Source organism: Penicillium expansum, assembly GCF_000769745.1.
Source record: "Penicillium expansum strain MD-8 chromosome Unknown contig224, whole genome shotgun sequence".
NCBI lineage: Eukaryota > Fungi > Ascomycota > Eurotiomycetes > Eurotiales > Aspergillaceae > Penicillium > Penicillium expansum.
In genome coordinates, this window is record NW_015971275.1 from 485,312 (window position 1) to 512,136 (window position 26,825).

The following is a 26,825-nucleotide window of genomic DNA, read 5'->3' on the forward strand; positions in this document are numbered from 1 at the left end:
TGTGGGTGTCTTAGAAGGCCCACCTGGGTAAGAGGAACTGTACGGAGGGTTTGGGAACCTGAGAAAGGGGGTGTTGCTGTCCTGACGGAATGATAGCGACTGTCAACATACCCATCTAAAAACGAACCTCCTGTTGGGCCTTAATTGACCCCTTCTTGGTACTGCGCAAGGCCATCTACAATGTAATTGCCCATAAAAACAAAAGTGTCAATGTATTTAAAGCCACAGTATACCAGAAAAGTAATTAGAATTTCGAATTTCCTAAGCTATGTGGGAATATGGCCTAACGCACTATCATATCTCATAAAAATCGTTATTTTCAGTCTGTAATGTCCCCAAACCAACATTTCAAGAGCTACTAGCGAGTCGAGATAAAGTTCTTAGAATCAGACTCTTGCTGGCTGAATGACTGAGGGAATGCTGCGATCCCACCAACGATGCCAATAGCCATAAAAGCAAGAGAGATGAGAGACCAGATGACTCCCCAACACTGGGAAGATCCACCGTACCTCTTGGCAAAGACGCTGGCATCAGAACTGTTTACTTTGCGAAGGATGAGATCATCGCACTAGAGCAAGGGTTATTAGTGACATAAATCAATAGAGCGGAGCTGGTACTTACAATATCCCAGACACTGTACAAAGCAGACATAACACCAATGAACAGCTATGGAGAAAAGCAGATTAGTATAAGTTGACAACAGTATGAATGAAAATATTAGACATACCACGACCCAGCGCAAGGCTTCACCATGGGCAATGAACCAGCATCCCACCAATAACCCGACCGCAAGAAGAACAGTCACAATAGTCAACCAGTCTCTCCGTGCCCACCAAAGGGTAAGTAGAAAGCAGACGCCGAGGATAATACTGGCAACCTTGCTGGCGACAATATTAAAGCCAGCGAAGATCAATAGAGCGCCGATGATCGATGACCCCAGGTACCCAGCAGGCAGGGTGATGGCACTCATACCACCCTGCATATGAGTGACACCACCCTCATGCGGATCTAGCGAGATAGATTTGACTTTTCCGCCGGTACAGCAGGCAGTAATAGCATGGCCGAATTCATGGAAGGCAATCACCAGCATCTATGGAAGGAGTTAGTCACAGTCGGTCAATACAGGGATGGGAGTATTTACTTTAAAGGGCCATAATACCCAGCGGACATATGGTAAGTTCCATAGTAGTGCGATGACTACTACATACGCTGCCATCACCCCCAAGGTGACGGCTTGGGTGTGGTTGACAGTCAAGCCACGCCGGGCCAGTTGGTGCGGGGCCGTTTCCACCGCGCTTTGAGCTAGCGCTGCATATAGGGCTGGCATAGTGTGGGATAAACAGGGGCGGAAAATCGACGGAAAATCGAGATGTGGAAAAATGCAGATATGCAAAATGACCGAGGAAGTGCAAGTGGAGATTATTTAAACTCTTAAGAGTCTAAGGGATCATCCACGCGTCCCTATAGGGACGCGCATGCCACTTGTTATTCTTGTGGCGCATGTGGCTGATCTGCCGTGGCTATTTTTAGTGGCTTGGCCTTTTAGGCTGAAGGGTTTTCATACTCTTTTTATCTACAACATACCATCTATCAGAATGTCAATGCTATGATTTGCATGAAATTTGCTAATGCCGAATCTCATACGACATGTGGTTCTCATATAACATGAAAATATAACTGAAAATGTAACGTGGGAGGGTCACACCTGCCAACCGTTGAGATATATATAGTGGAGTTGTGAGGGGGCTGCGTTTGATCAGTTTAATGTCAACAAACACACCTTGCTTCCTTAGCTGCTCTTCATCCTTTGACTAACCATCCAATTTCAACCGCTGGTACTACTTGACAATTCAGCCCCCCCATGAAATCAGAGGACAAAATGAGTTCTCTGGGGCGTACAACATTAAGATGGTGGTTCAAGATGCTAAGTCTTCAACGGCAATCGCACCTCTCATGGCATCGAGACCGACTTCGAGAGGAACTACGCGAGCGTCGACTTGCAGAGACAGGTTGGCAAAAGCTTAGTGAGACTTCAGATGTTCTTTTCTCGATCACCCGGGCCCAATACGATGGGTTTCCAACGCGGAATCCTTCTTGTTTGTCCGGCTTCCACTCCAGCCCGATATATATGTACATGCTGGCAAAGTACACATCGCGATGGTCATTTTTCAAAGTGGCTGCCCTTTTATGTAATGCCCGGCACTGGAACCTGGTACATGAGGTAGTGAACCCAGGCAAAGATCACAAACTCACTGAAGTCGCTTCCCGCCACATGATTGATGAGAAGACCTTTCAGCGAGTTAGCGGTCAGCTGAGGCGCATCTGGCCACTGTTTCCTTGAATAAAAAGTAGTGATCCCGGGATGGTACATGGTCTGGTTGCGTGTTTGTTGCTTGAATTATGTGACATACTCCGCAAGTTGATTTACCTTGTTCGTTTCGTTTGCCTCTCGCTATCAGGCTCACCAGTGCATTCACTTCACCTAAAGTCTGCATTATCAAGAATCATTGAATATGGAAAGTCTATACCGACCTTTCTCTCAACTATCACGCCTTTTCCTCTTGGAGATCAACTTCAGTCTACTCCTTTTCCTGCTCACCTCCACATCTTCGATATTCAAGATGAAAACCTATGGAAGAATGCCATCCACTCAAGTTGAGCTTACCGGTAGTTTGAAGCCAGTCGTCATTAGTCTGTATGGCCTCCCTGGGTCTGGTAAGACTTCACGGTTGGGTGAGCTCAAGATGGTACTCGGCAACGACAACTTTGAGTACTATGATGGCAGTGACATTATTGCAGCAGTCACTCCTGGGGGCCTTGAAGGGTTCCAGAATTTGATAAAAGAGGCTAAAAGCGAGCTCCGCGAGCTCGCCATAGCCAGAATCAAGCAAGATTGTTGCAATACCGGGAAAAGTGCTATTGTGGCTGGACACTTCATGTTCTTGGCTGAGCAAGATAAGGATGGCCAATCGGTTTGTACACCAGGCGATCTGGCTACATACACGCATATCTTATATTTGAATGTCCCCGCTGAACGCATCGTGGAGTACCGTTTGAATGACACCAAATGGAGCCGCCCAAGTGTATTGATCTCCCATCTGACGAAGTGGCAGGAAATCGAGCAAAGCCAACTTCGTGATCTTTGCAGATGCCATGATATCCTTTTCGTACTAGTTTCGCCCCTAGCATCTACGACCAAGCTAGAATCCCTTATTCAGGACTTCCGGTGTCATACAGAGACGCACAACATGTTTCTCGCCAAGCAAAGAATGGAGGACATACTCTCATCCTGCCTCGCGGTAGAAACTGTCATAGTGATGGACGCAGACAAAACGCTGGCCGAGGAAGATAGTGGAGTGCTCTTCTGGGAGCAGGTCCACGCTGCATCATCTAAGCACGAGAAGAGCGGCCCCTTGAAAGCTTTGTTCAGCAGTCCCCTGGGGTATTAATACACTGCCTTCCGCCAGGCAACACTGCTGTATGAACACGTTCTTGGGGATGAGCGACTTGAGGATTGCTGCCAGCTTGTGTCGCTGATGATTCACATCCACAGTGATATTTTGAATCTCTTGCACTTGGTTCGCGACACGAGACATGTGCGCGTAGTCGTGGTTACCTGTGGGATTCGATCTGTTTGGGAGAGGGTACTTGGAAGGGAAGGTCTTTCCTCGACAGTCAAAGTGATTGGCGGTGGCCGTCTACGTGACGGTCTTGTTGTGACGCCCTTAGTCAAGGCTGAATTGGTCACTTACTTGTCTACGGTTCGAAACCTCTATGTATTTGCATTTGGGGACAGTCCGCTCGATTTGGAAATGCTCCAAGCGGCAGATCAGGCTATTGTCGTCACCGGGGAAGAAATGACACGGAGCAATAGTATGCAAAGGAAGTTGGTAGAGGCTATTGGGAAGAACGGGTTTCATGCCACGCCAGGCAGTCCTCCCTCCACATGCACCACCACGCCTGGACACCACTCGGCTGCCTCTGGTACAGTTAACAGCTCAAAGTTTCATAGAGTCAGTCCTTGCCAGACGCCAAAGTCTCCATGTTCTTCACGCTACTCAACGGCCGGCGGCCAAATTGCTTATGACACCAATGCGCGATGCCTCCATCTCTGGACCTGCGTTACGAGAAGTTCATCGGCGAGTTGGTTTTTATTTGGCAACAGAATTTTGTACGCAAATCATTGGCATCGAATCCAACCCAATTCCGCATGTTCAAGGTCATCAGACTGACGGCTATGGGCTCCTAAATGAGAAGTCAACATTGATTGTGCCGTTGATGCGAAGGGGCGAGCCAATGGCCTTCGGGGTCAACGATGCGTTTCCGCTGGCTATGTTCTATCATGCCAAGATTCCCAGTGACCTTCAAGATGACCACCTGAAGAATATGGTCACAATCATACTGGTCGACTCAGTGGTGAATAGTGGGAAGTCGATATTGCAGTTCGTGCAACATATCCGGACTCTCCATTCTACCATTAGAATTGTAGTAGTCGCTGGCGTGATCCACTCACAGACTGTTTCCGCAACTAGGATTGCTCGGGCACTCGGTCGATTTAACGGACTGTCTTTCGTCGCTCTGCGTCTTTCTGACAACCAATTCACCGGCAGGGGGACCACCGATACCGGTAATAGGTTGTTCAACACATTGCATATGGCTTGATTTCGTTAATGTTCATACAGCAAGTGTTCTCTCTTTCAGCCTTTGTGTACCAAAGCTACGATTTTACCTTTGTCATTACTCTTTGAAATTTCTAGCATCTAATTTCTTTGAATATGTAGCGCCTTTGAATAGAATGAAAGTTGTCTACTATGCTCAAGAATCCATGTTTTCTTTGATAGACTAGGATATATAAATTTTGAGGGACTGAGTTGACAAATCGCAATATTCCTACTACCATATACCACTAATCAACACTGTTTAGCGTATTCGGATTATGAATTCCAGAGAAACAAGTCAACTGTGGGGAGAGAAACCTTTCAACAGCTATTCTCCACCATATTCTCCGACATAGCGTTTAATCCGAAAATTCTTCCAAGCTAACTATGCCAAGCCCAAAGCACCCCCGGGGCGCCCCCGAGGGCCACCTGCCCCGGCTATATTCGGTACATGTTTTGGGTGCTTGGCACGGTTAGCCTCGCATATGTGATCATGCTTCATCCCTCAAAAGTTATTGTTGAGCCTTGGTTCTTGCGTAATGATCCAAATCACGTCATCCGTATCGATCGAGATGTTTGGTAAAAGTGACTATGTGCGCATTGAATATGCAAATGGAACGGGGGCGAGGCGCATCCCGAGGTCCACAAGCACTCTATTGTAACCTTGGTTATTGTGGGAAAAACATAGCCATTTTACCACTAGACCATAACAAAAATCAAGGTTCCTGTCTTAAGGCCTAGGGGCCATATTCCTAGTTCGACAGTTATCAATCAGCCAGCCACTCACGGGACGGCCCGCCCGAAAGCCAAAAAAATCCCCGATTCAGCTAATAATCATAAGAAATGGTGCGCTAAATCTGCATTACGAGTAAAAATTATTATTATGGAAGCCTGGGATGTAATTTTAGGTAGTGGCACTAAGTTCAATTACATCCAAGTTCCAAGATAAGATGAGAACACAGCAAAGCTTTCTGGGGAGTGGGCGGCCAAGTGTACTCTTGTCCCTCGATTCGTTTATTTTGGAGCCCACCCACAGGAGCTCCATACTACGCGAGCTCCATATTTGGCTAGCCCTAAGGTAATAACGACTTTGTAGGCGATTGATGTTGAGCGACTCCAGACTGTTGTTACATTATCAGAATTTGTGAGTGTGGTTACACAAAAAAGGCGTATAGAAATGCATAATTGAGTAGGTTTTCAATTGGCTCTTGGGTCCTTCTGCATGGACATAGGCTGGAATAAATCCATCTCAACACTATTTACCAAGACAATGTTCCTATTGACCCTAAGCGCTTCCATATATAAACTTGTTGGTAACTTTCGCCGACGCAACGCTCAATTTCGGGGCATGGTCCAATGCCTCTATCAACTCCAAACCCCGGTTTTTGAAAGGGTGCGCTGAAGGCAATTCAACAACAGCCTGCGAGAGAATTTGTTGATGACTTTGGTTCAAGTCTCCGTTGCTGTTTATTATTTCGATGAGGTCCTTTGTCTCTGTCTGTTTCAACCTCAACGACTCAACCGCCTCAATCAGGTCAATTCTATCACTAAAAATCTTGTCGACAATAAAGACCGCGCTATGGGCGGTTCCAACACCTAATGTCCATCCAGACCCGCCATGCCCATAGTTATGGACCAGAGGAAATGCACATTCCTCATCGGCTCTGACCTTGACGTTTTTCTTGGTAAATGGCCGCAAACCCTGGCCAAAAGGGAAGTGGTTCACAAGGCCAGCGTGTAGCAGACTGGGCATGAAGTCTCCCGCTCGATCCCACATCTGCAGCACCTCGGGAGATTCAGGAGTCAGGTTCATCGTGTCGTTGTGTGGCTGGATGATGGAACCAACGTAGAGGATATCATCGTTCCGAGGCACAATGAACACGGTCTTGGAAGGTAGACCATCGGGTGCAATCTGTGCAGGAACAAGGTAGGCATCATTCAGATGGCGGAACTGGCTATGGTGGACGTTGTCGATGCGACGAATGGCACCACGAACGGGGTAAACATCCTGATCGTTGAGTAGGTCTTTTGCACCGAGGCCTGTGGCATTGACAATGACATCCGCTTTGTAGTCTGTCAACAACTGCTGGCCAGATTCCCGAAGATCTTTCACCGCTCGTGTCTCTAGTGTTGCTCCCTTTTGCTGGACAAGTGCCATGAGGTAGGCCAAAGATTTGTCGGTATTCAAGATAGGAGCATCGTGAGTATAACCAGTTTTGAACTTTCCCCCACCGTACTCTAGGTTGATCAGTGACGAATTGAACTTATTCGCGATTGCAGTTTTGTCAGTATACGCCGCAGTTCCTTTAATCCTCTTGTTGACATCAAGGTACTTGGCGTGGTGTTCATATGTTGGCGAAGTTTTGTCGGTGCATTCAGAGATAACGTCCTCGTAGAAAAATTGATGAAGTTTAGCGATGGAAAGACCAAACGAGTGTCCACCTCTCTCGTGTTCGTTTGGAATTTTCACATAATCTGTGTAGAAGTTGTAGCTTTGCATAGCCCACTCTCGATAATGGTCCACGGTAGCCCAACCCTTGCCGGGAGATTCAATTTCAGTTAAGCCACACCCCCCAGGGGGCATCTCCCACAAAGCTGCAGCAATCTGAGAAGTGAGGCGGGGCTCACTGAAGTCCCCGGTGCGCGCCCACTCTTTGGCAAGAATGGTCACCCGGAAGCCCTTATCAAGAAGCATCCATGCGACTAGCAATCCGCTGACACCGCCGCCTATGATAATAACGTGCTCGCTATTTTCATTGGGAGCGTTCAGCGGAGCATCGCTAGTTGAAACCTGAAACTCGCTCTTGGGAGTATACTTGCTGTTACGAACTTTGATCTCGGGAGCCTCGGACGCAGCTGACATGATGGTTGGATGGGATAATAGTAAACGATTTGACGATAGAGCTTGAAGTTGGCTTTTCTGTCTTCGGAGTTGATCTGGATAGAATGGTGGATTAGAATGGACAGCGTTGAGATATTTATATTCCAGGATATACTGGCACTCATAAAGTTATACGCATATTATACCTTATATCTGTTGGGCCGCGAAATTTAGTTTTCTATGAGGGGTATTCATCCGGCCTCGCACCGCTGAAGATTCTCCAATCGAGAGGTTTTCAGTTGAGGCGTGGTGTAGATCGCCGCGCTTCATTCTGTAAAGCACTAGATCATATGCAATGAAGCTTGCACTTGTAGCACTTGTGCGAGATTTTCATGATTATCATACTTGACGTGGAAACTGGGAATCCAATAAGCGTTCCGAAATGGTGAAGGATTCACCTGTGCGGAAGAATTGATGATACTATATGTTTGCCTCAAACGCCACGACTTTGACCCGTGCCATATATTCTAGTTACACGACGAAGAAGAGCACAGTTGGTGTAGATCAACTGTGCTGGATGACGAAATACTGACTCCCCAAGTTAGATCACCTAGCCAATCAGTTGAGAGGAGGATAGGAAGACATATTGAAATACCGTGACAAGCAACAAACGAGATACGTAAGGCAAGCATATACAAATGATTCCGATACCATGTATGTAAATACATGTAGGACTACTAGTGTATGGTTTGAACGTGCCCAGAAGTCAGGTGAGTACCATTCGAATGAAATTGCCGGTGATCCCACATTGCTTTCTGCCCACCGTGGATACGTGCGCTGTAATGATGCGGATATAGCGGCACGAAGATGTATAGCGGCCGGGGGTCAGATGTCTGATTTCTTAGGTAGATGCCTGGACTATGCCCTATTGTAGAATGTAAGGAAACCAAGATACCCGAACTACTTTGGCAGGATCTAAATCAATACAATACCTAAGTTCAGCGTTTGAACAAATGATAAAGCCATATCCACTATACACATCTCTATATCTATATACGTTATCGATTCTAGGCGTTCAATCTATTGCCACCATACAAATTTCTACGTTTATTGTATTCTAGATAGTGTGAAGCTTTTCTGACTGTATATACTATTTTTTCCCTATTGCGGAGGGTTATGCAGCACCCGCGCCCCACTGTCTAAGGTTGCCCGGGTGATGGCATAGAAGTTTATCTGAATTATCTGGCTTAGGATGCTACAAGGGACCTTATATGTACGAACACTTTGGATTACTCTTAGAGTTTCTTTTACGTATTATTAAATACCTTCACAATGTCGTACCCCTCCAAAACGATCTAATGGAGTACTCTAATATGTGCCATGAGGAAAGCGCTAGAAGGTGTCGACAATACAAATGATTTTTTTTATGAATAACCAGGGGACACAATTATGTAAAAACTGGTTGGCCCTTTCGAGAAATAAAAAAGTATTCGACGAGGAATGTCGCTACTACATTCCTGTGAACCCCGCATTTAGGGAATTGGGATCATCAACTTCACCGTTGCGAAATAGCTGAGTCAACTCCCGGGGCTCGGATCTGCGGAGTGGAATCCATGTAATGTGGGGAGAGCTTGTCTTCTATCAATGCTTCACCATCAACATGATCGGCGTGCTCCCCATCTTCCTAGCAGAAATTGCAAGCAGTACATACTCCCAGCCAACTACGGAGACGAGGACCGACACAAACTACCACAGCGATACCGGTGTCCTCAAATTTGTCAATCCCCTCATCGGTACCTACGGAGTAACACCAGATGGCAACGGGGGCATGATCCCCTCCGTCAGCCCCCCCTTCGGTATGACCCGCTGGACACCGCAGACTCGCGAGAACTTCATCTCGCAAGTGCCCTACGGCGACAGCGACCGTCTCATTCATGGGTTTCAAGCCACGCATCAGCCGGCTATCTGGATGGGCGAAGCTGGCCAGATTGTGGTGACCCCAGGAATTGGCGAAGTGCAGCCGCTGTTTCAAAATAGGGGATTGCAGTTCCGGAAGAAGGACGAAAGGAGTACTCCGTACGTCTATGAAGTGCTTGTTGATGCTGCGCAGCTCTTGGACCGTAACTGGAATGCGACGGCTGAGGCTGTGGGTGATGGGCCAGTTCCTGGTGGTGTGGGCTCTGTCCCGGATGAGGTGAAGGAGGGTACTAATGGGCGGACGCGGAAAAGGCAGATTGAGTCTGTGCTGGGTAATACAGATAGTGATGAGTATGAGCGGTCAATCCAGGTATTTGTTCCCTTTTTGCGGTCGTCATGAATCCCTTCTGATGGTTTCCAGGTTGCGATGTCTGCAGATTCTCATGTGGGACATCTCCGATTTGACTTCCAACACAGCTCTACTAATGTGGATGGTGAGGGTGAGCCATGGGTGTTTATCCAAGCTTCGCGTATGAACTGGACAGGCGAAGTTCATATTGATGCGAATAGTCAGGAGGTCTACGGCTACAACACTGAGCGTCAGGATTACCTCCTTGGACCGGACAAAGCATCGTCGTTCAAAGGATATTTCGTATCTCGCTTTTCAGAGCCGTTTACTGAATTTGGTGTGACAAATGGAGGCTCAGTTATAAATAATGAGGTTCAGCGGGAAGGGAATCTCACTGGTGCATATGTGAAATTTGCTAACTCGACATCCCGCGTCGAAGTGCGTACTGGTGTTTCGTATATCAACGTCGGACAGGCAAGGAATAACCTTGACATTCAGACCCCAGATGAGCATACCTTTGAGGATACTGTTGAAAAATTAAAGTCAGCCTGGCTTGGGAAGTTGGGTAGGGTATCAATCAAGGGCATCAACAAGACCAATCCGGATAATGACCCCCGCACTATCTGGTATACCGGCCTGTTCCATGCCCTTCAGTATCCAAGCGACTTTTCCGAACCAACATCAAACCAGGATGGGGCTCCGCGTGTCTTCTACTCAGGCTATACCGATAGTATTCACACCGAGAACGACTCATACTACCAGTCCTGGTCAATCTGGGATACATATAGAGCCGAGCACTCTCTCTTGACTCTGTTCGCACCGGAGCGTGTCAACAGCATGATGCGCTCCTTGCTACGGATCTTTGATTGGACCGGCTGGCTGCCGATGTGGGCCAACTTGGTGGAGACCAATATTATGATCGCGACCAATGTAGACGTCGTCCTTGCCAACGCTTTAGAGCGCGGATTCAGTGGCTTCGATATTGGAAAGGCTTGGAAGGCTGTCAAGAAAAATGCATATACTCCACCTGACCACGACACTGATACCCTGTACTATGATCGTGAGCCCGGCACCTCATATGAGGCCCGTGCTGGACTCACATCGTATATGAAGCACGGCTGGGTGTCCAATGATGGCTGGTCCGAGGCCGGCAGTCGCACATTGGACTACGCATTTAATGATTACGCATGTTCGGTTGTTGCTGCCCATGTGGGAGAAGACAACGCCACTGTGCAAGCCCTCAAGAAGCGAAGCAGGAACTACGCTTATCTCTGGAACAACGAGACTCAATTTATGCAAGCGCGCAACGCGAATGGGACTTGGGCTAATAACGCCTTTGGATGGACCGAAGGCGATGATTGGGTCTACACCTTTGATGTGATGCACGATGTGGAAGGACTTGCCGGCCTTTTTGGTGGCCGTAAAGCCTTCCGGGACAAGTTGGATGCGCATTTCCGGGGCGGTCACAATGACCACACCAACGAACCAAGTCACCATGTGCCCTATTTGTATTCTGCTCTCGGTTATCCCAGCCAAGCAGCCGAGGTAATCAGAGACATTGCTTGGGCCAACTACAATACAACCAGTGGGGGACTGGGTGGAAATGAAGACTTGGGTCAGATGAGTGCTTGGTATGTGTTCTCGGCGTTGGGATTCTATCCCGTCAACTCAGCCAGTGATGAGTATATTGTCGGCACGCCATTCTTTGAGGAGGTCTCAATCCTCCTCCCTAGTGGAGCGAGCAGTGGCGGAGAATCCAATGGCAGAGAGAGGAGGCTTGAGATTAGCGCTCCGGGGGCACCCACGAAGCCGTATATTGATGGTTTAAAGGTCGATGGGAAGCCTATCAACGCCCCAATTTTAAAGCATAGTCAGCTTGTGAATGCGGCGAGAATCGAGTTTAAGATGAGTGCTACACCCACTTCGTGGGGAAGTAGCCCTCTGTGGGCAACTTGATACCAGTAGCACGTTCAAAAAGACCCAAGAAATCAGGATTGAAGAGGCAAACTGGAGGTGAATATCGTGCGGTTGAACCACTTAAGAGGTCGCTTCAAGATCCAAAAGATTTTGGACGGGAATCTCGGTGTCGTGCTTTTGCCAAGGTCGATTTCCTACGTTCATCCATCGGCTTGCTGCTCCATTCAGATTTGTCAATCACCATATATTCCCTACTAGCTTGATCCTTCAGCATACCCATATCGCTTTGTGTGTTATTTAAATGTGTAATTGGAGCTGACAATCATTTCCCCAACCCCTCATTGATTTTGCATCACCTCATTCTCATGATCTGTTGCAAAGTATTGCGCCATAGTGCATCCCGTCTCGCAATGAACACACAATTCCTTGGCCATTGATAAAGTTCAACTCCACTGATGTTTTAACTGGTCTTCTGACTGGCTGTAAATTATTCCTCCACTTTCTCATTGCAACCTAGCGATAGAACATAACCATATCCGCTGTAAGCTACCATGCACGATGCCTAAGAAGGATTAGACCGCGCATCAGGGCAAGACTTACCGAAGCTAGAATTTAACATAAACGCCACAAGGATCAGGATTCCTGTCGGTCATTCCGTCTTATCGCATTATTATAGTTTTCGAACAGATGATGCCTGCCGCACCCCTGACCGCGCCCCAGTTATCACAGGGGGCCCGAGTTGAACAATAGTATATGTACACGAAATGCCTAGCCATGTGTTTCACGAACAATCCCATTCCCCTCAACCTCCTTCTCGCCTCCCAAAATGGGTCTTCCCTCTCCTGTACGGGAACATACTGAGCAGCTCCCCCAATATGACAGCAGCGATAATGATAGCCTGAAATATACCACCGAAATCGGCGGGAACACCTCCAAGGCCACATACCAGGAGGCATCGGGAGCGCCCGTCGAGGTTAATTCCCCGTTGGGGTATTCGGTCGGTTGGGTTACTGTGGTTTTCTTGAATTTGAGCAAGATGATCGGGACTGGAGTGTTTTCGACACGTACGTACAACTCAACAGCCTCTGGATGACTTGAGGATATGCTTACACACAATAGCATCGACTGTTCTCAAAGGTGCCGGCTCGGTTGGTCTCGCGTTGATATATTGGGTCATTGGGTATTTTATGGCATCAAGCTCTCTATCGGTCTACATGGAGTTTGCATCGTCTTTCCCTAGTCGGTCCGGTTCCGAGGTTGTCTACTTGGAACAATCTTATCCCCGGCCCAAATACTTCTTCCCTACTGTATTTGCAATGCAGACGGTGCTTTTCTCGTTTAGCAGTAGCAATGCTGTTGGTATGTTTAACTGGCTGGTGTATGGCGAAGTGACAAGTACTGATTTTATCTAGTCCTGGCCCAGTATCTCTTCAAACTTGCAGATTCCGAGGTCACTCCATGGAAATTGAAGGGAGTTGCTGTGGCTTGCTATACTGTTGCAGTACTCGGTGAGTGGTAGTTATGCTAGTTGTGTGGTATGTTGCTGACAATCTGGCCGCAGCTTTGGCGTTTCATACCAGGTGGTCTTTGAGACTTGCAAATGCCATTGGGCTGATCAAGCTAGTGACATTGATATTGTAAGTACTAACTAGCAATGCCTTTCCGGGATTTAGATGTTCAGTCGGAAAAGCTAACTTGAATTTAGCATCGGGATTACTGGCTTGGTAGTTCTCGGCGGTCATACTTCCGTGAAAGACCCTAAAGCAAACTTTAGAAATGCCTTTGATGGTACTAGCGGAGCCACAGCCTACGGAGCAACAAACGCATTGACCAAGGTCTGGTTCTCTTTTGCGGGTTATGAGAATGCATTCAATGTTGTCAATGAAGTCCGGGTATGTACCCCACATGATCATGAGGAGTCACACGCTAATTTGCGTTAGAATCCTACCAAAACCTTGAAGTGGAGTGCTCCGCTCTCCTTGGGTGTGACAGCAGTTCTATATATTTTGGCAAACATTGCATATTTCAGCGCTGCGAGCAAGGAGGAAATTCTCAAGTCGAAAGTCGTTGCGGCTGGTGTCTTTTTCGAGAAGGTATTTGGAGATGGTGGTGCGGCCAAGGCATTGAATTTCCTTATCTGCGTAAGCGCTTTCGGAAATCTCCTTGCTGTGCTTATTGGACAGTCTCGCATGCTCAGAGAGTGTGGAAGGTTAGTGATGAAAAATTGTGTATGCTTTGGAAGCCATCCTAACCTGTTCTTTGTGTATGTATAGACAAGGTGTTTTGCCGTTCACCTCATTCTGGACTTCGACGAGACCGTTTGGAACACCGCTTGGTCCGTACTTGGTGAAATGGAGTTTAACCGTCATAATGATACTGGCCCCACCTGCTGGTGATGCATTCAGTTTCGGTACGTCCTTGTCTCTGCCCTGACCTTCCGTTTTATCACTACGCGGGAACCAGAAAGGCCATTTGCTAATTCTGGGACATAGTGGTGGATCTCGGAGTATACGCATCAAGCTTCTTTGGCTCGGTACTTACCATAGGTTTGGTGGTCACACGAATTCGCCGTGCGCGCCTGAATCTCCCACCTCCGGACTACAAGGCCTGGCACGTTACAGTGGCATTTGCAATTCTCTCTAACCTGTACATGGTCGTGATGCCGTGGTATCCGCCCAGTACTGGAGCCAATGGAGGCGATGTAAGCTTCTGGTATGCAACATATTGCGCGGTTGCTCTTGGAATGTAAGTTATTGCTGTCCCAACTCATCCTTGTTGGGATATATCACTGATCCATCAATATAGTATCGGGCTGTGTGGAGTGTACTATTATGTCTGGATTAAGCTTCTTCCTAGAGTCCAAGGCTTCAAGTGGGAGCAAACAGTTCTCAAATTGGATGATGGTGCTCTGGCACATCGGCTTGTCAGGGTACCTAAGAGGAATGCCTAATATATATAACCAGGTGACCTAAGTGGCACAATCATCAGCATGTTAGCCAACTAGTCCATACATTTATATTATTATTCTTTCAAGGCAATGTCAGCCTACAACATATATCATTTTAGCTTTAAAGATGTTGTCGAAAGCTATGTTACAATACATGACTGGGAAACCGAGTATTCAACACTTCGGAAAATACATGGACCGCTGTGATAGTGGGCCCCATACAAAATGCATAGTGAGCTTAGTCAACTATGCCCAAGCAGATTGTCAAAATAGTGGAATTTGTCATTTTTAGTCAGTTAGAGTCATACATATCTGTCATTTTGAACCATACATTGCAATACCGGTGATTTCCGTCAGATGTGAACTCAGGAAACCTGTGTGGAGTCAGTCCCACTCCCCCTCGAGACCGGGTATCCCGGGGCCGACCCGTTTTCTGCAGGAGGACCTATATCGACCCAGATATATCGCAGTATGCAGATACAACGTAAGTATTGATTTGATATCCCGGCGAGCTAAGCTAATCTTATCCACAGATCTGACCTCATCCTGGGGGTTTTGTGTTGAAGAGGGCAATGTCCGTTGCCGCAGGGGTGATACGCGATGAGCCGACGGGCTATCGGCTGTGAATCCTATTTCTCTGTGAGCTTTTGCCACGCCCAACTCAGGTTATGAAATACGCTGATCATCATTAGAAACCTGCACGACATCATATTAATTGGCCTGAAGCTACAAACTGCTCACAGATAACAATTCATGCCATTGCACTAAGTGGGACAGACATATCCGCACATGTCATCTCGGGACTGTGCAGACCATAGTACGGAGAATCGTAGGTTTATTAGCTGGAACTTTGCAACATGAATAATCCATACTACGTTCATAGTCTCATTCGCTCTTCTAAATTACTCGGTCGCTGGGGCGAACTTGCCGCCGTATCTAGTGTAGTCTTCCGTACCCACGAGGGAAACGTCCCCTAGGTCAATGCCCAGTTCTACAGCAACTCTACCACATACTCTTGGCTCGGTTACCATGTCCGCATGTTTGACAGTCTTGCCAAGTCCCGCCGTCGCATCTTGGAAACCGAAAGCAACAACCTAGGCTGGCCCTTGCTCCGTATGCCAGTCCTCTACCACCCAGATGATGAGGTCGGCAAGGCAATCAGCTACCAGAGCTTCTACCTGGACTCTTATTTTTACGTTGCACCGGTGCTGGACCCTGGTTGCACGAGCGTGAATGTCTACTTCCCCGCAATAATCAAACTTTCACTCACGTTTGGTCTGGCAGGAAGTACCATGGTGGCTTGAATGCACACGTTTCCTCACTCCACGGGAAACCCGCGGGTTTTTTTGTCGATGCGACAAAGAACAATGACTTGCATGGCTTCCTCCGATTTGTCCGCCAGGCGAACAACACCATTATCCACTTCTAGTCCCTACAGCGGGTGCCTTTGAGAATTATTGATGTCCAAAATCCTTAACCCAACTCTTTAGGAACTTTCTAATAGTGCGAGGTATATATTTGAAAGCTCTTCATTTAAATTTGGTTCCGTCGCAGGAAAAGCCCTGTGGGGCCTTATATCTTCACAAACTTCTAAAGACGGTCATATCACAATTAGAGACAACACAGATATTCCCTGATATACACAAGATGGTCCTCTCTATCCTGTAGTCTTCTACAATAATATACCTGGTATATTGATACCCCTGCAGCGTCTATTTTGTGCTATTGTTCTTGTTGGGATGATCCTATCTATGTTGCTTACTTGTTGTTTGCTTCTGGTTTGAGCCTGAAACGATCGAAGAAGGGAATTGTGTTATCCATGCGCGGACCCTGGTATTTCGGGGCTTCCAAGGTTGATCTACCTCGTTGATATAAAGGAAAAAGCCGATAAGAAGAGAATTCCTGAAACCAGGAGCTGTTTTGATGTGTTCATGGATCTCGATGCTACCTAGGTGATGGAAAAATAAACTTCATAATTGATTAAACATGGCACACGATTAAAACTTGTTTGCAAATAGCTTGTTATGGCTATACCATGATATGCGGGATATACGGTGTTGCGGGCACCTTCCCAATGTTGGTTTGTTGACCTCTCACTTTCTGACTTTTTCATCCTTTTCCCATCCCACACGCTTCAACACTGCAAGTCATTTGATCGTGAGTTTTATTAACATACCTCGAGAAAGTCGTTGCCAATAGCTAACATCTGCACATGAAATAGACACTCCTGCTTCAACTCTACAAGCAAAGTGAACACTCTCATCCACCGTCAAAATGCCGGCTTCTGATGCACTTCGTATGTTTGTTCCAAATTTCTCCCATCTAAGATAAAGTGCTATCTGTGCCTGACCTAGAGCTACAACAGAGCCCCCTCTTACTCCGGCCGAGCGAGCGATCGTGAAATCCTACGGTGGCTGGACATACTTCTTGCAAAGCTTCGGGCTTAAGCCTTGGGAGACCGAGGATGCTGAGGAAGGAAAGAGGATCCTGGAAGCCTTTGTTCAAGATGAGGAAGACTCTGAATAAACCCCTTACACGTGGTGCTTGGGGGTAACAGAAGGAGTGAGATATGGGTGAAGAATGTCCACCATATGTTTTTCGGACCCTCCTTCTGAGATTTGCGACGAACTTCAATCGAAGACTTTTATTCTTACTGTTTACCTAGTTCTAGTAGTGTAGGCCATGCCCCATGACTGTCTCTGTCTACTCAGTACCCCCAATCAAGCGGTGCACGGCATAAAAGCCAGTAGACCAGGGCATGGAGCTATAGTAGATACCCTGTGTTTCTTTTCCACTCTAGTCAAAGTAGATTATGTAAAAGTGGAAGATAGACCATCTGTTTGAAACTTCCACTAGGACTTGCTACTCAACGTCGAAAACATTCTCCCATTCAAGTTGACTGCCCCAGCAAGTAGATATGCATGGTGGAGCGGTGTTCAGAATAAAGAAGATTGTCGCCTATGAATCTGGAAGAGCAAGGTATATTTACAAATTTGTAACTTGTCCTATTGAAGACATCAAGAACCTAATACGTCCCACGCATCAAGAACGTAAGAAGCCAACTCCAACGGAATCAAAACCTAACTGAATATGAATCAAGACCAATCTTTACCCGATTCAATACCTTCCCGGCCCAAAGAAAAAAGATCCATGGCCTAGAACGTGTTTCCCGCTGGGCCACCGAGATACCACTCCGCGAAGCCCTTGAAACCCATCGAGGTAGTTGTGTGGTCAGATAAGTCATCAAGCTCAGAAGAGCGCACAACACGGCTTTAACCTTCGAAATAGGGCTCCGCGGATTCTTTCCCATAAAAGACACAATTAGAATCTATAGAAAACCTGGTCAACAATCTGCAAAACCCAAATTGCAAATGGGAGGTGTTCAAAGACTTACCGGCGCGACATTGTAGTAAAGTAACCAGACCAGTCTCAGCTGGCCTGATATTAGGCGGAGGATAATCAATAGCTCTCCACGGCACAATGTGCTATCCTCCCCCTACAGGCCATGGTGAATGTCGGCTTTCATATGTGGTAATTTGTTTCCGGTGAGGTCCGTGATCATAGAAATGCCAGACTCGGGCTTGTCATACTTGTACAGCTGTCTGAACGGGTGGTAGTCGCAAACACTATCCAGCACCGTTAAAATTCACAAACCAATGTAAAAAGATATCTCCTTGTTTTAATAAATACGTACCTCATACAACGCCATAACCTGTTTTCAAATGCAAAATTTGTGTTCGACATTAATGCTGACTAGTGGAAAATGTCGTCTCACAAGGTCTTGTTTTGTATGTTCTCACATTGTGACCTAGCGTTTCGCGGCTTGCAGAAGTTGGACGACAGCGTTATGGTGCCGCTTTAAAGCATAGTCGAGTGGCGTGTGAAGATAGTCATTTTTCACGTCAATAGTAGCACCCTTCGCGAGAAGCGCTGCAACAATGGCTGTATGTCCATTACCAGCAGCGAAAGTAAGTGGTCTGTTACCCCATTTATTCTCGACCTCAATCATCGCACCATTCGCGAGAAGCTCTGTCATAATGGCTGTATGTCCATTTTTTGCAGCGAGAGAAAGTGGTCTCCTACCAAATTTATCCTTGACCTCAATCATAGCACCCTTCGCAAGAAGCTGCGTCACAATGGCTGTGTGTCCTTTCTCCGCAGCATAGGTAAGTGGCCTGTTACCAAGTTTGTCCTTGACGTCAGTCATCGCACCATTCGCGAGAAGCTCTGTCACAATGGCTATATTTCCAATCTCTGCTGCATAGCTAAGTGCTGTTCTTTCTCTGGTATCCTTCAGATTGGTGTTGGCACAATTTCTCAGAAGCTCCGTAACAATAGGCGTACACCCAGCATACACAGCGTGGATAAGCGGTGTCCTCCCGGTGTTATCCTTCAGATCAAGGGGGTTGGACTTGAACAGGCTCACTAATTTCGTTTGAGAAGCCACTTTTGCAAGTAACTGTGTACGGAAGGACGTGTGCCGATTCCGGGCAGTATAGCTATGTGGCGTTCGATCCCGAGCATCTTTCAGAGCTGCCTCATTCATATCAAGCAGGAATTCCACAACATGCTCCAATCCCAAAGCCGACGCTATATGTAGTCTGCTTGCCCCTGAGAACTTAAATTCGCAGTCCCAACCATAACAATTGTTTGCAAAGTAGACTTCTTGGATCGAGGCGTCAGCTTGCGCTTGTCCATTTAAATAGTCCACAACTCGATAGGATGAAGCGGGAGCCTCCCGAGCATGGTATACCCAGTTGTATATGGCGTATTCGTAAAGCACATTGGACTGTACACTTTCTTCGAGTTCGGTCATTTTCTTACGGGGCGCGTTCTGGAAACCAGAAAATGAGAGGTAGGTAAGGCATGTGTTTGTGATATCAACCTCGGCGTCCGGGAGCAAAAGGTCCTGTGCTTTCTCGAGATATTCCTGTGTAGTATAGTGGGCCAACCGGATAATATTGCTCTCCTCGTCGACAGTGACCATGCCCATGCATACTGAGATCACTCTGTCAATCTTCTCAAAGCCATCCCTGTGAAGCTGGGTATCACCATCCTTTATGGAAAGAGCGTGCTGAAGTTCTGAGGTAGTTAGAGGTCTTTTGGCGCACGTAATCCATGACAGAGTTTTCTTAGCAAGATCTTGGAAATGAGCAGGTATCTGCTTGCTGATTCTATCCATTGTCTCATTGTACGCCTGATTCAGAACTTCCAGCTTCTGGTCCTCGGTAGACCCTGGAATCTGTCTCCGGAGTCGTTTCAAGGCGCTCCGAACATCCCTTGTTGTAGTCTTACCCTCGAGCGACCAGAGGTATATCTGGGCTAGAAGGAACCTGGAGGTAGTCAGCACGGCTACGTCCCTTGGCTATCGCGTGGTAACTCACATCCCGTCGACGGCATCTGAAATTTCAGTCTTGACATCCTCTTTCAATTTTTCAGTCCAGTCCGAGAAAACGGCTAATTTCTGCATGTTGCTTTCCAGGTATCTCTCTATATCTCCCTTATCTGCCTGAATTTCTTGCCATGTATTCTGGTCGAACTTTGTAGTGACATTGGGGTCAAACCGCGAGGTCACAAAAAGGTTTGCTTTGCATCTTTCTTGCAGATTGATAAGCTCAGAGAGAAATGTCTCTTGGGTACCACCGGATAGTTGGCATTCATCGAGCGCATCAACGACAATAAAGATCCTTGAATACAAAATGGCTACGGATTTGAGAGCTCTTGAGAGATGGTCGATGGATGGCCGCGTGTTCTCGTTCTTGAACCTGTCGTAAAGATCCCTGACATCATCCGGCAAAAAGAATTGGCCTTCAGTCAACTGCTTCAGTAAATTTGCAAGGAGATCTTCCAACTTCTGTTCATTTTGACGTTTGAAGTTGCAATAAATGTATGCGATTCCAGTACGTCTATTCTGAAACAGTTCATTGAGATGGTCAACCACGACGGATGTGAGAATTGTCTTGCCGGCACCGGGGATGCCTGGAAAGAATAGTGACTGATTCTTAGCGTCTCTCCATGACTTGAATTTTGCCGAGTTGAGAAGCCATTGTCCTGTCCCCTTTGCTCTGCGCCCGATCAAATCGCGTTGCTGTGGGGCATAATTGACCTGTGTGAGCCAACTAAGGATTGATCGATCTTGCTTCCGCTGCCGCTCTACTATGCAATATTAGCGCGCTATGTACAAAGAAATTAGGAGGACATAGATAAGAGAAGTATCTGTGGTATTCGTGCTTAGATAACCTAAGTCTTATTTGCCCTCAAGTAGGCCAATCGAGACTCCAGCTCATCGTCGTCGACGGAAACTTTCCCCTTTTGACCCATGATAAACGGAGCAGCGTTCAACTCACATTTCTTGAGCGCGGCTTCATAGATATCCTCGATATTACTTTGTACAAGCTTAAGGTTGTCCTGGTCTGTCTGGCTCTGGCCAAACTTGCATACCTTACTATGGTCTGCTTTCAGTTTCACGATGTTCTCTCGGTCTCCTGGCAGGCCAATTCGCGAGCTCTCTTTTGGAACGACCTAAAGTTACATTAGTATAGAAGCAAATTCCCATATACTACCCAATTTAGCTTACCTCGTCCAGCGATCCCCAAAAGGAGATGATGTTGTACTCTTCCAGTTGGTGTCTCCAATGCTCCTGCATAATATCCGAGAAGATTCCCCCCTTCCTCAGGGTCTCTATCACGTTGTCTCCTTCCTTCAATCCGACATACAAAGCAATGTTAGCTGCCACCCCTCCGAGGCTAAGCAGCATGTCGTGGCCCCCGCGGTGCGGTGTGGCAAAAAATGCCAACCCTGTTGTTGCATCTTTAATCGATGTGTACTTTTTGTTGTTGTGCGCATTTATTAACGCCTGCTTGATCAGGAGACCGCCCATTACTGTGGCCAAGAAAAATGATCGGCCGGGAATCAGCGCCCTTTCGCTTCAATCGGATTGCCTCAAGCAGCTCGTTTGCCTTATCGATAAAGGTACCCTTGTCCTTTCCGTAGACCGCTCTCGCGTCATATTCGTAGAGAAAAATACGCGATTCGGGCACTGATGAGGGCAGGTCGTCGCGGAGCCAGAGGCGGCCAGAATTTCCGGAAGGCGTACGCCAAGTATCCCACGCGTGATCGGCATCGTTTTTGCTTCGAGGGTTAAGGCCGTGGACTGTAATGATGCTGAATATTGTTAGAGAAGCCAGCGCTAATCGAGCGTGACACTAACTCGACCTTGACGGTATCGACTTGCGTCGATTTCGCTGCTGCGGGGTCGGGGTACAGTTGTCGTAGAGGCTATGTTATATGAGTGAGAGCCATACATGCACCGGGTAGCTCTGACTGACCATAACGAGTATGCTATTACTTAGCTTGTCTGATTTGGGCGAAGGTTGAATCGTCCTCTGAGCTGAAGAGACTTGAGAGAGAGAACCGCTGCAGCCTTGTTCAGCTGGACACCCAGCATACACTCCATTTTTCCATATGGGGTTTAGCTTCAGCCTCAGGCCAGTGAGTCGATTACGTTCAGCGCTAAAGAAACTGCTGCTGATGACTGTACTGACTCGTCCACCCCTACGACTGGGCGCAAGCCTTGCGTTGTTGCCCTATTACAGTGTAGTTGGTTATCATATCCTTCATCCCCCCCACTTTTGTTTTTATTTTATTTTATTTTTGAGATCCAGACCAATACCATATATGTGGCTGAAACTACGGTCGATATATCTTAACAAGCCGTCTCTACACACAGCCCCAGGAAGGAGGTTAAGCACAACCAGGGCAAAATGCCCTGACATGTAGCTTTGAGAACAAGGTCGCAGAACGCAATGAACCTTTGCCTAATTAGTTCACCACGTGTAAGAAGGGGGAGCCGACGCGGTGTGATATGTCGTGCAAGTATGGCAAAAGCATCCGCCAATCAACAGTGCAGACCCCCCAACCCAACCATGTAATTATAGGACTCTGGTTCATGGGCCCATGCAGAAAGGGGTTCACCGCTATTCAGCGCGCTCTAAGACTCAACCCAGGTAAAAATTGTGAAATTGACCGCATTGGCCCCCTCGTTGAGCCTCAGGGATACTATACAATATAACCCTGAATATGCAGTTCGTGTTGCTTGTTGGTTATCTGATTTAAATAGCATTTTCTGGCAATCGTACAGAAGTTAGTGACTAATGAGTTCACCCTGCAAAATATTCTTGAATTTGCTCGACGAGCTTGAGGTTTTATGGAAGAGAGATTAGACTCGATCTGGGGAGGTTCTCGGCAGCAGTTCCGCTTCCCACTCCCCACCTGATAACCTTAGCTAGACTAGATCGCTTCATAGTTCGTGATGTTTCATACACCTCAATAGATTTGGCATTGGTCCTCGTTTCCCCTCTTCATGTAGTGGGCCAACAGTAAGCCGTACACGTGGTTTGAATGCTCATTTCTGTACACTGGGGTTGCTGGTATTGTTTAGTAAGGACATCAAGCCGGACTTAGTTCTATCCCTTCCCTGTCAACTGGGAATGATCTCTGAACAAACCTTGCCAAAGAGTGATGTGCATCCACCAAGTCCGCCACCATGTCACATCACATATTCGGCTTATTCGGTATTCGGGTGAACATATTCACGATGCCAAGGAGAGATTTATGACGTGTCATGCAGATGTGATAGGGCCGCAAAGGCGGAAGTCGTCGCTATCTGACGATCTAGATTAGACAGACTATCCAAGGCCTACTATGGATAAATTACAGTCAGCTCCTCTACCCTTGGAGTGGCTGCGTTGAAACATACAGCTGCAGCGACTGCTAAACGACGAATAAAATGATATGGTACGGCTACATACACCGCCGATTATTCTTGATTTTCCTACTATTGCTCTTAGTGGGTACTCCTAATAGCATGAATAGGGTATACAGAAAAGAATGTCAGATTTCGTATATTTTAAAGCAAGTATGGAGCAAAATATGTGTATCATCTGGCCGCAACCTCACTATCACACTTTGCTGCCACTTATTCAAATAGCTCGTATTTCCTCGTTTATCTGTAAAAACACAAATCCAGCTCTCAAGCTATGTAAATGGTAATGACTTTGTATCCCTAATAGGATCTTTCTCGGCATCTTCGATCTTTTTCAAAAATTCCGCTGCAGCCTTAGCGTCGCCGGGGAATACGTTCTCAGCAATCATTCGCTGAGGTGAGCTACCAAGCCATTGAAACAGAGAGAAATCCCGGAATCGATCCGCGCGGAAGATTTCTAAAACCTCTAGCGGTTCATCATCACTCAAGTTCTCAACGAAATGTCCCATATTTTGAGGCACGATCCCGACATCACCGGCCATATAGTTAAATGTTCTAGCGTTTCCTTCGGCGGCAAAGATCGTAACTCTCGCGCGGCCTTTCTTGAAATATGTCCACTCGTCGGCGTTGGGGTGCCAGTGCATCTCCCGTAGTGCGCCCGGTGCAATCTCTAAATGGGCGGCTGCTACTGTTTTGGAAATCGGGAAGTTCGTGGAGTCGGTGATACGCACGCGACCACCGCTGGTTTCCAGTGGTTCTTGGGCGTGCATACGATGTGTGAAATTGATCTTCGACTTCTTGAAGGTGCGTGGTTTTTCTTGGTCAATGCTTCCCGGTGTTGAGCCTTGGAATATGTACTTCTCGGATGTTGGGATGTTGTCGAATTGTTTTGGAGACATGCGGAAGTTCTCTGCTAGAACTGCTTTGGGAGTGTGAGCTGGAGATAGAGTTAGTATTTGTAGACCACATATTGAAATACAGACATATTAACATACCCAACCAATCAGTCAAAACGAAGGTCGACTCTTCGGAGAAGTTGCCATCATCAAATATCAGAAGGAACTCTGTGCCGTTTTCACCCAGACCTTGGAGCGAATGTGGATGTCCAGCGGGGAAATACCATAGGTCTCCTGCCTCCAAGTCGTCCATAAAAGTAGCACCTTCCAAGTCCAGCGCAGTGACTCGGACTTTTCCAGCAAGAACATATGCCCATTCCGCTTCGGTGTGCCAATGCAGCTCGCGAATTACCCCCCGATCCAGACGCATGTTCACGCCCGCAAGTTCACGGCTTGTAGGCAACTCGCGGATAGTCGTTTGTCGGGTCCATCCGCCTTCCTATACACACATGTTTAGATTAATAATGAACTTCACCTGGTATAATAGTCATACCTCGATCCGAATATGTGAGTCCGCAAAGCTCCATCGCATATTAGGCATATTACCATGGTCGGTACTCGGCGGACGGACAAGATCGGGGTTCTGGCGTTCGCGATCTCGATTCCGCGGTCCCATCACCGTAGCACCATCTCCATTTCGGAACGGCAGTGGCTGTAGATCTTCACCAACGGAGTCAACCTTGTGATCATATGGGTCGCGATGTCCCGGTGAGAAAGGCGGGTCTCGCGAAATAGGCTGTTGACCGAACAATTCGGCGGGATGGCCAGCCGGTACTTGCAGTAGCTTCTGCAGGCTATGATCTGGGGCTGGGATAGCCCATGCAGCCTGCAGAGATGCTAAGTTTAACAAAAGGTGTGTAATCTGCATGGTGAGCTTGAGAACGAACTAGTTACGCAGAGAAAAAGAGGATGAGTTCCTATAAGGTAGATGTCTCTCAACTGAGAATATGTTGCTCTCCGCATCGACGTCACGACATTGTGCACATCCCGGTCGCATTATCCCTTCTCCAGCTGTTTACAGCAACGGTTTACTGAGTAAATTGCAGTGCATTCGGATAATCCGGGATGACGAAGTTCCACTCTCTGCCGGTATCGATATCGACGCGGAAGGCCCCATAAAAAAACAACATCAAACCACTTCCCTCCACTTCAATCTGTCAACCACCTCACCCTCAATGTCTGGCGAAACAGATACCCTTTTGGGCAATCATAGACGCTCTAAATCATCTGCGCTATCCCGAGTATCTAAACACCTGCGCAGCGATCTCGACCCCACGTACGGCGACCTGGTCCTACTATTCTGTTACGTCATCACCGGCCTCCTCGACAGCTCCGCGGTTCTCATATGGGGCTCTTTCGTCAGCATGCAAACCGGCAACACTGTATACTTCGGCCTGGGTCTCCTTGGCACCGAAGACGGTCGGTGGATCAAATCCGGGGTTTCTATTGGAGGGTTTTGTCTGGGCTCGCTGTGCTTCGCTACCTTCCATCGGGTCTTCCCGGCGAGACGGAGATGGGTGCTCTGTGCCTCGTTCCTCGCTCAAACCTTGTGTGTCTGTCTTGCTGCTTTGATTGTTACGATTTATCGGCCGGTTCGCGGTGCGCCCTTGAGTTGGTTGGTCCTCGTCCCGGTTGCGCTCGTCGCATTCCAGAGTAGCGGGCAGGCGGTGACGAGCCGTGTTTTGAACTTTGGTGGCTTGACCAGTCTCGTTCTTACTAGTACTTATTGCGATTTATTTTCACATCCTGATTTCCTCTCGACAAAAGTGGTCGGTCATGCTGAGGAAATACAGCGCATTGGTGCAGTCTTGTGCTTGTTGTTCGGCGTGATCTTGGGGGGTCTCTGGGCTCATAGCGATGTGGGGATGATGGGAGCTCTGTGGACCGCAGCGATCATGAAATTATTGATTGTTGGCGCGTGGTTGGTCTGGAAGGGAAAGACTGAGGAAAATATAGAATGAGGGTTACATGGGAGATGCAACAATGGTATTACATAGATTGCCGGCTGATGTTGATGTATGTGAGATATATCAAGATGTTATGTGGGAATAAAAGATACTAAATATACCACATCGCGCGCAATAAATGGTGTGCATTGCCACCACTATGGAATCTATTGAATCTACTACTTCAAGTTGAAGCCTACAGCGCTTATCAATACATTTTGGGTGGTATATCTCGAGGTCATTGCGATCCAGGGAAAGCGGATGCGGGGTGCCAAGGTCGATGTCTTCTAAGTTGTGGTTAGGCCCTGTCTCTGCCACTATTATGACATATAATATTGGAGTAATTGGAGTATTGAAGTAAGTCCTGTCAAGTGTAATAGGGGATGGGAATTAAGGCCGATATGTCGAGGGATGATGTATGTTCTACCTCCCCTTTAATTGGAGATTGATAACTAATTCCTGATGCCTATTTATACAAAATGTGTGGTTTTCTGAAGTGCTTTTACTAAATTAATGAAATATCCTAGACAAGTTGTTTTTCTTTCGTTTTTCAAGCCACCCATATGGATGACAGACACACACAATAGAAAGTAACCAAACCATCACAACA

At 47.2% G+C, this 26,825-nt stretch overlaps 9 protein-coding genes across 9 annotated transcripts; 5 read left to right on the forward strand and 4 right to left on the reverse strand.

Annotated features, from left to right (window-relative positions):
- Positions 1-358: 358 nt before the first annotated feature.
- Positions 359-1,327, reverse strand: PEX2_068110 (M50 family metallopeptidase; the record flags this gene model as incomplete). Its single annotated transcript, XM_016744082.1, has 4 exons — positions 359-568; positions 622-666; positions 728-1,090; positions 1,160-1,327. The coding sequence occupies 4 exons, from the start codon at positions 1,325-1,327 to the stop codon at positions 359-361; spliced, it is 786 nt and encodes a 261-aa protein (XP_016599795.1).
- A 552-nt stretch (positions 1,328-1,879) lies between these two features.
- PEX2_068120 (uncharacterized protein) lies at positions 1,880-2,341 on the forward strand (the record flags this gene model as incomplete). Its single annotated transcript, XM_016744083.1, has 1 exon — positions 1,880-2,341. The coding sequence occupies one exon, from the start codon at positions 1,880-1,882 to the stop codon at positions 2,339-2,341; it is 462 nt and encodes a 153-aa protein (XP_016599796.1).
- Positions 2,342-2,621: 280 nt separating this feature from the next.
- On the forward strand, positions 2,622-4,662 carry PEX2_068130 (uncharacterized protein; the record flags this gene model as incomplete). The annotated part of the gene is made up of 3 exons (XM_016744084.1): positions 2,622-3,442; positions 3,554-3,873; positions 4,013-4,662. The coding sequence occupies 3 exons, from the start codon at positions 2,622-2,624 to the stop codon at positions 4,660-4,662; spliced, it is 1,791 nt and encodes a 596-aa protein (XP_016599797.1).
- Positions 4,663-5,943: 1,281 nt separating this feature from the next.
- PEX2_068140 (FAD-dependent oxidoreductase) lies at positions 5,944-7,521 on the reverse strand (the record flags this gene model as incomplete). Its single annotated transcript, XM_016744085.1, has 1 exon — positions 5,944-7,521. The coding sequence occupies one exon, from the start codon at positions 7,519-7,521 to the stop codon at positions 5,944-5,946; it is 1,578 nt and encodes a 525-aa protein (XP_016599798.1).
- Positions 7,522-9,139: 1,618 nt separating this feature from the next.
- Positions 9,140-11,701, forward strand: PEX2_068150 (GH92 family glycosyl hydrolase; the record flags this gene model as incomplete). The annotated part of the gene is made up of 2 exons (XM_016744086.1): positions 9,140-9,766; positions 9,818-11,701. The coding sequence occupies 2 exons, from the start codon at positions 9,140-9,142 to the stop codon at positions 11,699-11,701; spliced, it is 2,511 nt and encodes an 836-aa protein (XP_016599799.1).
- A 787-nt stretch (positions 11,702-12,488) lies between these two features.
- On the forward strand, positions 12,489-14,612 carry PEX2_068160 (uncharacterized protein; the record flags this gene model as incomplete). The annotated part of the gene is made up of 9 exons (XM_016744087.1): positions 12,489-12,726; positions 12,782-13,021; positions 13,075-13,170; positions 13,224-13,299; positions 13,368-13,554; positions 13,603-13,871; positions 13,936-14,072; positions 14,155-14,407; positions 14,468-14,612. 9 exons carry the CDS (start codon positions 12,489-12,491, stop codon positions 14,610-14,612), a joined length of 1,641 nt encoding a protein of 546 aa, XP_016599800.1.
- A 1,034-nt stretch (positions 14,613-15,646) lies between these two features.
- Positions 15,647-15,913, forward strand: PEX2_068170 (Glycoside hydrolase, family 31; the record flags this gene model as incomplete). Its single annotated transcript, XM_016744088.1, has 1 exon — positions 15,647-15,913. One exon carries the CDS (start codon positions 15,647-15,649, stop codon positions 15,911-15,913), a length of 267 nt encoding a protein of 88 aa, XP_016599801.1.
- A 2,504-nt stretch (positions 15,914-18,417) lies between these two features.
- Positions 18,418-21,940, reverse strand: PEX2_068180 (ankyrin repeat domain-containing protein; the record flags this gene model as incomplete). Its single annotated transcript, XM_016744089.1, has 7 exons — positions 18,418-19,942; positions 19,994-20,765; positions 20,957-21,131; positions 21,187-21,491; positions 21,586-21,773; positions 21,820-21,887; positions 21,938-21,940. 7 exons carry the CDS (start codon positions 21,938-21,940, stop codon positions 18,418-18,420), a joined length of 3,036 nt encoding a protein of 1,011 aa, XP_016599802.1.
- A 1,705-nt stretch (positions 21,941-23,645) lies between these two features.
- Positions 23,646-26,122, reverse strand: PEX2_068190 (Bicupin, oxalate decarboxylase/oxidase; the record flags this gene model as incomplete). Its single annotated transcript, XM_016744090.1, has 5 exons — positions 23,646-24,310; positions 24,369-24,708; positions 24,763-25,143; positions 25,577-25,985; positions 26,061-26,122. 5 exons carry the CDS (start codon positions 26,120-26,122, stop codon positions 23,646-23,648), a joined length of 1,857 nt encoding a protein of 618 aa, XP_016599803.1.
- Between the last annotated feature and the right edge of the window lie 703 nt (positions 26,123-26,825).